Source organism: Miscanthus floridulus, chromosome 8 (assembly GCF_019320115.1).
Source record: "Miscanthus floridulus cultivar M001 chromosome 8, ASM1932011v1, whole genome shotgun sequence".
Classification (NCBI taxonomy): Eukaryota; Viridiplantae; Streptophyta; class Magnoliopsida; order Poales; family Poaceae; genus Miscanthus; species Miscanthus floridulus.
The window spans coordinates 222,601,836-222,616,985 of NC_089587.1; the positions used below are offsets into that span (position 1 = coordinate 222,601,836).

Below are 15,150 nucleotides of genomic sequence, written 5' to 3' on the forward strand. Positions count from 1 at the left end.
ATTGATTGATGAGCCTTAACTATTTTTTTGCTCCTATTTGCATATTACAAACGCATGCAGAAGCTGGTTTCATCTGGAAAACCAACTGACCTTTCGGCACAGAGAATATCCCCGGTAAGTAATTTTCACACAGCTATGCCTGGAGAAACTGTCAAGGAAGTTGTTAGCGTCGCTGTCCACTGGTGTTTGGCTGCTGCTTCTGATCCAGGCTCAAGATGTTACCGTCAGGTTAATTTGGCTTGACCTGGAAGAGCGTGGCTTGGCCGGCTGGACTAAGCAGCAAAGTCTCTGGAGCGATTAGCTGGCCATTAATATGGCAATGTCATCTTCATCTTTGGCTTTCGGTTTTTTTTTTTCAGATAAAAGATAACAAGAAAAACATTGCTTTGGATAAGCCTTTGGAAGTGACATATATATGCAATAAAGTTGTTGTTGTCTGGATGAAAGGTACTACAGGTATTGCCCCCTTCAGCATTGGGTAACTGAGGGAGGGAAAAAGCTGGTTTGGGCTGCCAAAGTTGAGGGTGAAAGATGGTGACCTAACAAATGGCATGCAACACTAGTGTTCTTCTCCATTGCCAAGATTATTCTTCTCTATTGTCCAACTCGGCTTGCTTCCTTTCTTAAATGATATGACAGCGCTCCTGCTAACCTTTTCCAATTTTTTTTAAACACCGTGTAGCTAGCTGTGTTCCTTGGTCAGGTTTTGATCAATGGTGCGTGTTTAGCTTCAGAGGAAGCTCTCTTTGTTTTCAATCGCTGGGCAGGAAAAACAGGTCAAGGAGGCGGCCTGGGGGTTGAGTTAGATTGCTTAGTGGCCTGTTTCCCTCTGTAATTCTTTTGTAATTTTGTTTCCGCTTTCTATCGTCTAATAAAAATCCAGCAAAGCTCTTGCTGCCTTTCTTAAAAAAAAAACTGTGTTGGTACGGTTGTTCACCAGTAGATACTCCCTCCGTCCCAAAAAAAATATCGTTTTTTACTTTCAGACATTTTGTTTGACCATTAGATATACTTTGTTATGACTTGTTTTATCATTAGAGATACTTTAATAATGATTTATTTATTTTATAATTTACATAAATTTTGTTATGACTTGTTTTAAACACCGTGTATTTTATTTAAAAACCTGACTTGTTATGACTTGTTTTATCATTAGAGATACTTTAATAAAAACCTTGATCATTAGAGATACTTTAAAAACCAACTCTGAAGCTAATGTTTTAAAAACCTGACTTGTTATGACTTGTTTTATCATTAGAGATACTTTAATAATGATTTATTTATTTTATAATTTACATAAATTTTTTGAATAAGACGAATGGTCAAACACGATGTCTGAAAGTTAAAAACATCACTCTTTTTGGGACGGAGTGAGTACATGCATACTGATGTAAAGGTGAATTTGATCGACCCAGAAGTTAATGTGTAGAACAAGTACGTATGTGTCTGTCTTCTTCGGGTACCAATTCTATGGTTTAGAAACACTTGTTATATATAAAGCCTGGCAATGGAATTGTTTGAGAGATAAATTAAAAATATCCTTATGACTAAGGGGAGGTCAAACCAAGCAAGCAGATTGATGAGATTAGTGGTTGATGGTCCAGTCATCCTTATCATGCTACATGCAAGAGAACTTTGACTTGCAACTAGTGGATTAAGTTTCTCTCCTTACTAGGCAATATATACTACATGTACTAAGTAAGAGAACCATATGTCTTAGTCATGGAAGTGTGTTCTTCTGACTGACGCCAAGATTCCGTGATGATAGTGAACTTGTATAATAATATTTGAATAAACTTCATGGCGTGGAATTATGTTGTATGCTCTACCTACTCGTCCAGGGCGACTAAAAAGTCGATATTGACAAATTGAACAGTTAATAAATAAAACTAGAACATTTGTTATTTAATTAAAAACGCAGGTTGGAGTATTTTTTTTAATTCATTGAGGCTCCTAAAAACTTGGTATTGAGAAAAGTAAACTACTCATCAAAATAGAAAAAGAAGGCAACCAGCATAATGTGAGGAGAAACAAAAAAAAAAAAAAACACATTAGGCTAGTCTCAATGGGGGATTCATGGATATTAAGTAAGCTGATGTTGCATAGTATTAATGAAGAGAGATTAGATAAAAATTTCATGAGATGAAACAAATTTCATGGGGATGAAACTTGTTTGTACTGTTTTCAATACAGAAGAGTCTTCGAAACAATGACATGAAAACCCCATTGAGACCGATCAATGTGATGGTAACCCTCACTTAACTTCGTCCGTCCTAAATGTTGGTAGTTTTAGTTTGTTCTAAATAAAACTGCATTTTTTCCTCAAAAAATAAGTGTATTTAACCAAATCGGTTCCCATAAATTCACAATGATACTATATATCTTGATGGTATATTTAATCTGTTTGGATCTCCTCTAAACTATAAAGTCTTTAAAAACTTTAGAGCACTTTAGCTTAGTTTTAAGATCTAAACGTCTAATGTGAAAAGGGCTATAGCTTAGAGTTAATTTAGATTATTTGTTTGGAGACTTTAACTCTAAAGTTTAAAAGTCTAAAATTTAGAGGAGCGGGTCTAAATAGATCCTAGTCTAAATTAACTATATATAATAGACTTTATACTTGGATAGAGAGAAAGTATTAATTAGCTTTTTGAAGGGGAAGGAATCAGTTGGTGTTTGCGTGCGTGATTCCCCCACATGGGATGTGTGTGTCTTCCTTCCTTCCTCCTCTAGGCTATGATTAGATTGCAAAAAATTGCAACTCGATGAATAGTAGCGCTTTCGTCTTATTTGGTAAATATTGTCCAATCATGGACCAACTAAGCTTAAAAGATTCATCTCGTGATTTCCAACTAAACTGTGCAATTAGTTATTTTTTTATCTACATTTAATACTCCATATAAACGGCTAAAAATTGATGTGATGAAGAGAGAGTGAAAAAACTTAAAATTTGGAGATGATCTAAACAAGGCCTAGTCCTCTGGACGCAGGACAGGGCACGATTGGCGATGACACCGTACAATCATATGTCAGTTTTTAAGTCATCTTGTCAGAGTAGGACGTTCAGAAGACGAGGGATTCCACGTAATGTGGGATCGTGCGTGCGTGCACTTGCGCAAGATAACAAAATGGTTAGGCGCAGGGCGCCGCGGCTCCTACACGAAAGGAAGGCGTTCTGAGTCACGGCCGATGCAGCTGGCCGCTGGGCACGGCAAACCCCACCCAAACGCAGAAACGTCGGCGTCACTGCCACATGCAAAGACAAATGCAGTTTGTACGGTTTTTGGCAAGCACACATGCTTGCATCGCCTTCGAAATTTCGAACCCGAGAAAGTTGCAAATATAATAAAGTACTACGTATATATTTCCAAGCTTTCTGAATGATGGTCGTCATCATCGTGTCGCTCTCCGGAAAGAGGGACGGTGCTCTGCTTCGCGCTACTGACAGACAGGAAAGAACAGCTCCCGGACGGAAAGAAGCATTTCATTTCAAGAACGGAAAAGGTAGAGGAAATATTCATTTATCGAAGCTGAACAACCTTTCGGTCCCGATATGGTTCTTCTTCCACTACGTGGTCTGATGCGATCATGCATCAGCGCGCATCCTCTCTGTGTCAGCTTGTGTCCATATATTTTCTGACTCTCTGCATTAGATTAGTAGTATATATACTGTACGTTACTACTATTTTATTGGTCGATGCAGTTCAGGTTAAAGTTTCATAGCATATAGGGTGTGTTTGGTCGGGGGACAAAGATGGATGGGATATGGATATCCATATTGTTTGTTTGGTTGGATGGATGAGGCGTGTTATTTTTCTCTTTAGTTGGATGGATGAGATTGTATGGGATGAAAATACTTGACTAATTATATTTATTATTTTAAAATAATAACAACTAATTATACCCTAATAAATATGCACCGACACTAATCTTGTCATTATAATCACTAATTAAAAATAAAATATGTTAATTAGCACTATATTACTCTAATTATCACACAGAACATACGCTAATCAACCTGTGGATTTCCTCGTCCGCTAAATTTTTGAGGGCAAGATTATCCGGCTTCTACCTAGACTATTTTCTATTGTGGATATTTAGATTTAGCTTGTCCATCCAATCAAACTCTCTATATCCATGGATATCCCATCCATCTATGGATATCCATGGAACCATACACACACGAGGTGTTCAAGTTCAAGCGAGTGAGCTTCAACGACACGCTTAAGTAAGTACCAGTGTAATAATAAAAGAAGGAAAACGGCCAGTGAAACCGATGATCCCCATGCATGCGTTGTTGTTCCGTGCCCGCAGAACGGAACGGACAGCGACACGAAAGTACGTCCGGAATTTCACCGAGCTAGAAATCCTACCTAGGACCCTTTTAGGACTCGTTTGCAACATTAAATTTTTGTTGCGAAATTTACATTTTTCCCGTGAAGTTGAACAAATGTTTCTACGTATATATATTTGTTCTTTGAAAATTTATTTACAAAGGTTCCTTGCTCTCCCAACGCGTGGTAAAACACAGTTGGTGCTTCGAGCCTTTTTGACACGCACCGAACAGGCGAACACAAGGCAAGCCACGGCTCAGCTAGACGCACTCGCACTCGCACGGTCGCGTATAAAAGCAGCCGCCCCGGCCCCGGCCCCGGCGACGGCCACCCCACCAGAACAAGCACACCAGGAACAGACATGGCCTCCGCACCATGCTCTACCTCTTCCGCTGCCAGAGTCCTGAGATCCGCAGCCGCCGTCGCCGGTACCAAGAAGATGATGTGCCTCTGCTCGCCGACGAACCACCCGGGGTCGTTCCGCTGCAGCCGGCACCGGAACGGGCCGGCCGCTCCAGGCGGCGGCGGCGAGGCGGTGCACGGCGCCAGCAGCAGGGGCGGCACTGGCAGGGCGGCCAAGGGGCGGTCCGTGCGCGCGCTGCTGCTCCAGAGGATCGGCGGCGGCCCGGGCGAGCTCGGCTGCCGCCGCCGCGGGGTCGGGGACTTCCAGCCGCGCCCCTCCAGGTTGCGCCTCATGAACCTGTGACGCCGCCGGCCGGCCGGCCGGCCGGCGTGCTTGGATCGTCGCTGCTCCTGCTCCCGCGAGCGCTGATGGTGCGCCACTATTTCGCGCGTACGCATCGATCGATTCGACGACGCTAGATTGTACTAGGTTAGCAGCAATAAAAGAAGAAAAATACTACTACTGTACTCGTAGCCTTCGTATCTGGAACAGTTGTCTGTATTCCATGTGTTTTTTTTAGAGAGGAAGGAAATCCATGGAAAAGTGCACATGGTGTTCATGTTCTTGGCTCTTGGAATTGAGGCTACCATAATTTTCACTTGTTTTCTTCAAAAAAAAAAGCATTTATCTTTCTTCAAAAAACATTTATGTTGGTAGTATGTTACAAGCATTTTTTTCCTCCTTTATTTTGGGAGGGTGCGTGCGTGGATTGGAGTGTGCGGTGTGGACGTGCATGTTCACAGGACGCCCATGAGAGCTATCCGAAAGCAACGTTCTTTATGTGTGCCTGTGCCGCCCTGTGGAACTACGCACATGTGACCTGCTCACTCTTTAGTTAATCCCTACTACTATTCGTTGTTGGTTCCGTCCCCATGACATGACATGAAGTTTCGAGATGACCTCGCTCTTCTTTTTCACCCCCATATACATAGGCTTTCTCCGCCCATCTTCTAACCATAAACCATGACTTGACACTAGTAGATGATCTTCTTGATCTTCCTGTTTTTCTGATTTTTTTTCAGATTTTAACAGCAATATCATTTTAGTAGTAGATGATAAACCACGACTTGACATGGGTGTTCCTGTCTTCTGTTTTCTTTTTAAGGATTTAACAGCAGTATTGTTTACTAGTATAGGTGGTGTATCCACCGACGGTACGACACGAGTGTTCGTATAAAATGTCTTTATCAAGATTTGCCAGCTCGGTATTTTAGAGATGCTGAGATAAGATACGTATATGGAAGTTCATATGGATGACTCACTCCAATTCACTATAATCTACCTGCGTTACCTTATATCTCACTCCGCTCATCTAGTACTCGCTTTGCTTCGGTCTAGATAACCTTATGGCATGTTTAGTTCCCCTCAAAAACGCTAAATTTTTCAAGATTCCTCGTCACATCGAATCTTTAGACGCATGCACGAAGCATTAAATATAAATAAAAAATAAAACTAATTACACAGTTTAGACGAAATCCACGAGACGAATCTTTTAAACCTAATTAGACTATGATTGAACACTAATTGCCAAATAACAACGAAAATGCTACAGTGTCGCTTTGCCAAAATTTTCGGCAACTAAACTGGGCCTTACTCTTAGAGGGGAGAACATCTATCCCTCGCTTCCCTCAAACACCTATAGGAAGAGAGCTAGCTCCGGGCGCCGCTCCCATCCGTCAATTGTTATACTTGTTAAGAAAAATATCTAGCGTCAACTTTTGCTACAACGAAAGTCGATGATAGGGTTTTTGAGTAAGATTGATATTTGACTGAACATTTTAATATATCAATATAGCCCGAAAGGTGGGTTTTCAAACGATATAAGTCTTTCTCAATCGTGAGTATGGCCCCGTTCGTCTTATCCCTATATTCGGTTTGTTTTTTCAGCTGTAACAGTATTTTTCTCTCACAATAATTCAGCCAAAACAGTGTTTTTCAACCAGTTTCAGGCAAGATTCAGCAAGCCGAACAAGGCCTATATGTTTTCATTTATTATTCTGTCCCGTACTTCTTTTTTGAAGAAAAAAAATGCCTACCACCTTATTGTCCAGTGCTATGAAAAAAATACCTACCGCTTCATTGTGCAACACTAGTACACTACTGGAGTACTTGTCGACACTACTAGGAGCAAGAGCAACGCTACTACGAGTGCAGAGGTATGTTCGGTTGGTATTAAAGTTGGTTGAAGCTGTTTTTGTTATGGGAGAAAAATACTGTAGATTCTAGCTGATAAGTCGTCTGATAAGTTCAAGCGAACGTGCCCCTTGTCGAGTAAGTTCCTTCTTCACGAAGAAATTAACGATGTCCGGTTAATTAAGAATTTGAGAGGAGATGGTTCGGCATCTTCTTCCTCTGGACGAAGAAAGTAATAGCAGATCACGAGTTGGGGCGCGTAGGAAAAAAGAAAACGAGCCTTCTCGCAAACAAAGCCTATGCCAAAGGCAATCAGAAGCTTAAGACAATGACCTCGGTATCCATTACAGAGCTCAAGTTCACCAATAAGTGCAATTTGGAGCTGTCTCGATACTCTGACATAGGATAGTACAGACCCATCCCGATCTTTTCAAATCACTTAGTTTGATTTTCAAGTTTTTGCACAAATTCAAGTTTCTCAAGCAAGTGTGTAACTCAAGGTATGAGCCGTAGCAACTAAGCATATATATGAAGCAAGAAAAAGATCTCGACACATTCTACACATGCTAGTGCCACAAGTAGTGGTGAACACATTTCATGTTTCAACAAGTTTTAATCAAGTTCACAGTTTGGAAAACAAGCTTAGCTCATAACATGTATCAATTGATCAAAAGGAGCCTAAGCCAAAAGCACATCATTGTATATCTATAACATCCCCAACAAGAGCATAGTGTCAATCTAGCTACTATAAGGATGAAGCTCAGGATGCAATATGATACATGATGATATGATATGCAAGAATGATATAAAAACAAAAACAAAGGCTAAACTACAAAGAAAAGCAAAACTAGAATACAATAACCAAAGTTCCCCTCCTCTAAAAAGGGAAACAAACTCCAAGCTCACCTCGCAAGCGAGCAAACTGGGCTTGGTCAAGTGGTTTGGTGAAGATATCTGCGAGCTGGTTTTGGGTATCAATGTGGTGCAGATCGATATCACCTTTCTCATAGTGGTCACGCAAGAAGTGAAAGCGAACTTCTATGTGCTTTGTCTTTGAGTGAAGGACTGGGTTTTTGGCTACACTTATGGCACTGGTGCTGTCACAAAACAAAGGCACTCGCCTAAACTCTAACCCAAAGTCTCTCAGAGTAGCTATCATCCAAAGCAACTGGGAACAACAAACAGCAGCAGCAACATACTCAGCTTTTGTGGTGGATTGAGCGACGCTAGACTGCTTGCGAGAAGACCAAGACACAAGAGAAGATCCAAGAAACTGACAAGTCCCCGAAGTGGACTTCCTCTCAACACGACAACCAGCGTAATCCGCATCAGAATACCCACAAAGAGAAAGAGAGGAGGAGGCTGAAAACCAAAGACCAAACTCGGGTGTGAAACGAAGGTACCTGAGGATCCGCTTGATGGCTTAATGATGAGACGTGCGCGGAGAAGACTGAAAGCGTGCGCATAAGCAGACTGCGAACTGGATGTCCGGTCTCGTCGCCGTTAGGTACAGCAGGGACCCGATCATGCTTCGGTATTCCTTCTGGTCCACGGCTTCTCCCTCCTTGTCCTCATCTAGGGCCGTCGTGGTTGACATGGGCGTCGAAAGAGGCTTGGCCTCACCCATATCAAATTTCTTGAGCACGTCCTTGGTGTACTTGCCTTGGTGCACGAACGTCCCCTCACGAGTTTGCTTGATTTGCAGCTCGAGGAAGAAAGTCAATTCACCCATCATGCTCATCTCAAATTCCCTGCTCATAGTATCTGAAAACTTGGCAACAAGAGCATGAGAAGAGCCACCAAAGATTATATCATCCACGTATATCTGAACCAAAAGGATATCTGTGCCTTGCTTGAGGAGGAATAAAGTCTTATCTACGGAACCCATCCTAAAACCCTTATCAAGCAAGAAAGCTTTTAAACGCTCATACCAGGCTCTCGGGGCTTGTTTCAAACCATACAAGGCTTTGTGGAGTTTAAAAACATGGTTGGGGTACTTTGGATTTTCAAAGCCAGGGGGTTGCCTCACATAAACCTCTTCCTCTATGTACCCATTCAAGAAGGCACTCTTTACATCCATCTGATACAGCTTGAACCCTTTCGAAGCTGCAAATGCTAAAAGAATCCTAATGGCTTCTAGACGGGCAACAGGAGCAAAGGTTTCTTCATAGTCTATTCTCTCTTTTTGGCAAAAACCCTAAGCCACTAATCTCGCCTTGTTTCTCACCACCACCCCATCCTCACTCTACTTGTTCTTGTAAACCCACTTTGTACCTATGGGGTGGCACTCTGGTGGAGGTGGAACTAAAACCCACACTTGGTTCCGCTCAAAGTTCTCTAACTCCTTGTGCATAGCATTAACCCAATCGGTATTAGATAGTGCGTGTCCAATATCTCGAGGCTCAAAAGAAGCTATGAAAGCAGAATGAGCGAAATGGGAAATATGATAAGACTTGGAACGCGTTACCCTTTCATCGATGTTGCCGATCATGGTCTGAGGAGGATGGCGTCGCTGGATATGTCGAGGTGCACCCAAAGACAAAGTCGCCTCCCCCTCATCCACAGCTGGGGCCTCCTCAGTCGATTGAGGAAGCGGCTCGCACGGACCCCATGAAGTAGAGGTGGAGGGCTCGGGGCCGTGAGCCAAAGTGGTCGAAGCTGGCTCGATCGGGGCAGCTGGTTGAGATGGCTTGGGATCATCCTAATCGATGTCATCGTCATCCTCAACGAAAATGCTGTCACCCATCTCTTCATCACCTGCACGTTCAAAGACAGAAATAGAAGAGGGCATGGTTTCATCGAAGGTGACTTCACAAGTCTCCATGACACGGTTAGTTTCAAGATTAAGCACACGGTACGCATGTGAATGAGAAGCATAACCGAGGAATATACCGTCTGAAGATCTAGATTCAAACTTGTCAAGATTACCTTGCTTAAGAATGAAGCACCTACAACCGAAGACTTGAAAATGACTCACCTTGGGTGGATGCCCAAACCGCAACTCGTATGATGTCTTCTTTAAGAAAGCACGAAGAAAAATGCGGTTTGAAACATGGCAGGCGGTGTTGATGGCTTTGGCCCAGTAACGCCTAGGAGTCCTATGCTCATCGAGCATCGTCCTGGCCATTTCAACCAAAGTCCAATTTTTGCGCTCAACAACACCATTCTGCTGAGGGACATAGGGCAAAGAAAACTGATGTTCAAGACCCAAGGAAGCACAGAAGGTGTCAAACTGAGAGTTTTTGAACTCAGTGCCATTGTCACTGCGGATAGCTCGTATGGCATTCTTTGGTAACTCAGTTTGCAACCTCAAGATCAAGTCACGAGCATGAGAAAATGCTTCATCCTTGCCCTCCATAAAAAACACCCAAGAATAGCGAGAAAAATCATCCACGATCATAAGAACGTACCACTTCCCTCCCTCTAACCGAACCCAAGCCGGACCAACAGTGTCCATATGGAGTAGCTCATCGGGTCTCATGGTCATGACCTGAGTCACTGGAGGATGGGAAGCAGCCACCATCTTTCCATGGCGACAGGGATGGCATACCAGATCCTTCTCAAACTTAAGTTTGGGCAATCCTCGGATCATGTCAAGAGAACTCAACCTCACTAGGAGATCGAAGCTCAAGTGACCAAGTCTCCTATGCCACTTCCACAAATCAGAAGAAGATCCGGCAACCAAACAACGAGAAGAATCGAAAGACTGAGAGAAATCAGGTCTGAAAACTCGACCAAAAAGAATGATCTGACAAACTAGATGTCCCTGAGAATCGAGCACACGAGAAAGTCCAGTCTTAAAGCGCACCTCAAACCCATCTTGAAGCAGTTGCAAAACAGAGAGCAAATTGAAATGCAGGCTTGAAACCAAAGCAACGTCCTTCAAGATAAAAGACTCATTGACCCGAATGGTCCCATGAGACAGCACCTTACCTTTGCTATTGTCCCCAAATGTGATGTACTCCTTGTATTGCATGGGGTCGAGGCTGGAGAACCATTTGGAACTTCCGATCATGTGGCGCGAACAGCCGGAATCAACAAGCCACGTGTTCTCCAGGCCTCTGCTCTGCATCAATAGAAAGATAGGGGGTGAGCAAATGGCACAATACTGGGGTTAGTGAAATGAGGAGAATACCAGTGTTGAGTCATTTGCCCTAGAAAAGTGTTAGGAAAAACACCATACATGCCATGTCCCATTGGAGAGAAGCGATCACCACGTGGGGGAAAACGTGGTCCGCTAGGAGTGTGGGACTGAAAGCCACTGTCGCGAGGTCTAGAGTCATATAGATAATGACTTGGGCCACGCCGGGCACGACCACCACGTGGTCTCGCCACCTGAGGCCTAGCACCTTGAGGCATTGCACCTCTAGGCCTAACACTGTGCCTCTGAACAGGCGGTACATGTACGCCATGGGGAGGACGGTACATGTTCTGGTTGTTCAACTCGTACTCGCGCCGCTCATCTCTCTTCCTCCTAAAGCAAAACTTAGCCAAATGACCATCTCTATGGCAATAGTCACAGTGGTACCTCACCTCTCTCTTGGATGGTGGTTGACTCACTCTCTTGTGGATGTGGTTCACTCTCTGAGGCTTTTTGGCTTTAGGAAGGGGTGCACTAGAGATGTTGGGTAGAGTATCGAGTGAGTTCCGAAAGTGGTTCGGTTTGGGAACCCAAACTTGCTTGGATGGTGGAGCTTTTGGTGGTTCTTCAAACACACCATCTTTGATCATAGGCTTGGTAGACTCTGGTGGAGGGATCTTGATCAATTTGGGAGTGTTGGTGGGTTTCTCACTTGGGTTCAAACCACTATGTTCACCAACCTTGCCATAGACATGCTCACCCTTCCCACCTATAGCAAAGCCTACTCCCGATGAGTCAGTTCCCTACCTGAACTAGCTCACCATCATGCCCAACTGAGGCTCACTGCATGACACCCAGCTCAAGATGGACCGAAGTTGTGTGTTTTCTCCTCGGTTCCCATCTTGTCGTGCCTACAGGACTCAAGCTCCAACACCAAAGCTTCACATCGAACACATGTAGTGGTGGTGCTATCTGAGTTGGCCTTCTCAAACTCAGCAAGTTTGGCAACCTTCTCAGCCAACTCAGATTGCAAGCCTAAGCAGGACTTGCATGCACCGAGCAACCCAGAACGAGACTTCAGCTCATCACATTCATCAAGCAAAACAGCATACTTGGATTGCAAGTTAGAGAGGTTAGACATGTGTATAGCGCACTCATCGCACTCCTCCTCTGACACCACTACACCACTCTTGGCAAGCTCCAACTCCTTCAAAGCAACCTCTAGCTGGTCCTTAAACTCTTTTCTCTCACGGGCAGCACGCTTAAGCAACTTATCTTGACTCATCAATGCATCATTCATAGTATCAAGCTCAAGCATAAGTGAGTCAAGTGTGGGCGGTACCTCATTTTCATCGTCGTCGACGTTGACGTCCTTTTTGAGCTTTGCTCCACCATCAACCGCCATAGTGCAAAACCCACCACGGTTTGCACCGGCAACAAAGCAGAGACCGTTGAGCTTGTCCTCGCGCTTCTTCTTGGACTCATCGTCGGTTGAGGGAGAAGAAGAGTGATCATCATCGGAGTCGTCGTCGAGGTCGCTGAGGGAGGCGAGGAAGGCGCGTTCTTGAGCTTTGGCCTTCCTGCGGTATGCCTTCTTGATCGCCTCCTTGTCGAAGCCGCCCTTGGCCTTGTGCTTGCTAGAGGTGTAGTCGCGCTTATCCTTGCGCTTGCCAGAGTCGTACTTGTTGGTGAAGGGCTTCTTCTTGGGGCAGTGCGTGACAAAGTGGTCTAGATCTCCACATCCATAGCATCCCTCCTTCGGGCCACCACTACGTCGACGGTTCAAACGGTTGTTGTGAAACCGAGAGAACCGACTGATGACGAGTGCCAACTCATCATCCTCAAGAGACTCCAGCTGCTCCTCTGTGACTGACATCAAGCACGACAAAGAGAAAGAAGCTTGTGAAGGGTTAGTCAATGAACTTGAACCACTACCTGAGACCAAAGCCATGGTTGGTGCAGAAGGATTCTTGAGCTTGGCTTGGGTTTGGTAGTCGATCTCTGTGGACTTGAGCTTGCTAAAAAGCTCGTCGACGGTGAGGGTGTCGTAGTTGGCTGACTCGATGATCGTCGACACCTTCACATCCCATACCTTTCGATCAAGGGCATAGAGAAGCTTGAGCGCTCTCTCATGATCACTATAAGGGAAGTTGGCCTTGTTCGCTTTCATTTTGTTTACGATAGTCTGAAAGCGGGAAAACATGGCATCGATGGACTCGCCATCAAGCTGAGAGAAGTTCTCGTACTCACACTTGTACGTCTCGTAGAGTTTGGTCTTGACCTGTGCGGTCCCCTCATGATAGCTCTGAAGCCTCACCCAGATCTCTCGAGCTGTAGTACAATCAGAGACACGCTCGAACTCAGAAAGCGAAAGACTCGAGAAAAGCACATTGCGAGCTTTGCTATTTGTGTTGTGCCGATCCTTGTGATTCTAGGTGGTACGGGCCGCAACAGGGAGCACAACATACGTAGCATCCTCGCAAATTTCCCAGACGAGCCAATCAATCCCCTGGAGATGCGAAGACATGCAGATCTTTCAATAAGGATAGTTGGACCCATCAAAGTGCGGTGGTTTGCCGGAACCACGCTCCATGTCGCTTTCGTGGATCACGGACCGATTAAGGTAGAATGATCCTTAACCGGCTCTGATACCAATTGAAGGACCAGAAACGACGACCAGAGGGGGGGGGGGGGTGAATGGGAGCCTTAAATTTCTTTTGAAATCTTCGACCACTGTCCCAACATCAATCCCCAAAAAGCATACATGAAAGACTTGATGACCATGACCCTAGAGAAGGGTGGATGCTCCCTCAGAACACAACGGGTCACCACAGAGCAAACGGAACACAGATCGAAGCCCAAACGAGCAAACTCCCAAAAGAAAACAACACTGCTCCTGCAAATATAAGACACGTCCGGTATTTTCGGACACGTCCGGTATGATCTCGGACACGTCCGGTATTTTCAGCAGCAAGCTGACCAAACGAGAAAAATCCAAAACCCCGTCAAATGGTGTCCAAAAATCATGAAATTTTAACCGTAGCTCTTTAGACACCAAGGGAAGGTCTCCACCAAATTTCAGCTCAAAACTCCAAAGTGAGAAATATCAGACACGTCATAGATCATATCGGACGCGTCCGGTATGAACGAGCAGTTTCTCGGGAAAAATCAAATCAAGCCATAACTTGATCAAATCAACTCCAAATGACTTGAAACTTTGCACAAGGTTTCACAAGCGAGTAGAAAGGCAACCTCTAAAGGATCATGGCCCGAAACAAACTCTAACTCCGTGAATCGAAGGAATTAAAGAATCCCCCAAAAAATAGGTCAAGAACTTAAATTGCCCGGATCTGCGATCTCGTGAGGAATTAGTGAATTTCCTTCGGTGGAAAGCTTCTACTTATGTCATTGATCGATCCAAGGCAACAAGAACGAACCAAAACCATCCCAAAACGAAGAAACAAGAGGGAAAACAAGAGAGGACAAAAGGAGCTCATGAAGAACACCAAAATCACATCAAGAACACAACTAAATCATGAATCCCGGAGGGCATACGGTGGTTACGGCCACCGATTCCTTCAAAACCAAATCACAATTTGAGTTGTGGACCTCTCTCATACATGAGAGCAAACTAGAGGAAGAAACCCTAAAGGAGAAAATGAAAACTGTAGGAGGTGAGGGAGATGGGGGCTCCCTCATCCTATTTAACAGGGTTATTACACATTCCCAGTTTTGCCCCTGGGTACAAATGAGTTGAACCGCTAAGCCCAAGGGCGTTGTTGTCCAACCCGGTGTAATCTTGATCCGACAGCCACCGCGCCTTCTCATCGGTAGCTTCGCCTCGACGCGAACTCCCCGATGCCGCCACGTGCCGTCCGTCACTCCTCGGAACCTCCGCCCGGGTTTTGAGGCCCAAACCCGTAAACCGTCCATCCGATAGTTTTGAGGTCCAAACCATCAAACCGTCCACGAGTAGCGTACTCCATACGCGTCCCCCGCCATCCGACGCGTGTCACCTGCCGTCCTCGACCGGTCGGCCCGCAAAGTCCTCCTGAGCCTCGCTCGACTCACGCGTCCGCCGTCTTGACCCGGTCAACACCGTCACTCCATGTCTTCTTGCACTTGTCGATGTCCCAAGTGTCAGCCACCGCGGCTAGTCACCTGGCCTCTGGGTCCCTCGGTCCAAGCCTCACATCCGT

At 44.8% G+C, this 15,150-nt stretch overlaps 1 protein-coding gene across 1 annotated transcript; it reads left to right on the forward strand.

The window, feature by feature from the left end:
• The first annotated feature begins 4,695 nt into the window (after positions 1–4,695).
• Positions 4,696–5,040, forward strand: LOC136470694 (uncharacterized). Its single transcript, XM_066468447.1, has one exon. It carries the CDS (start codon positions 4,696–4,698, stop codon positions 5,038–5,040), a length of 345 nt encoding a protein of 114 aa, XP_066324544.1.
• Positions 5,041–15,150: the final 10,110 nt, after the last annotated feature.

Excerpts from the sequence above, each read along its gene's own strand:
- LOC136470694 (XM_066468447.1), top strand. The coding sequence starts at position 4,696 with ATGGCCTCCGCACCATGCTCTACCTCTTCCGCTGCCAGAGTCCTGAGA.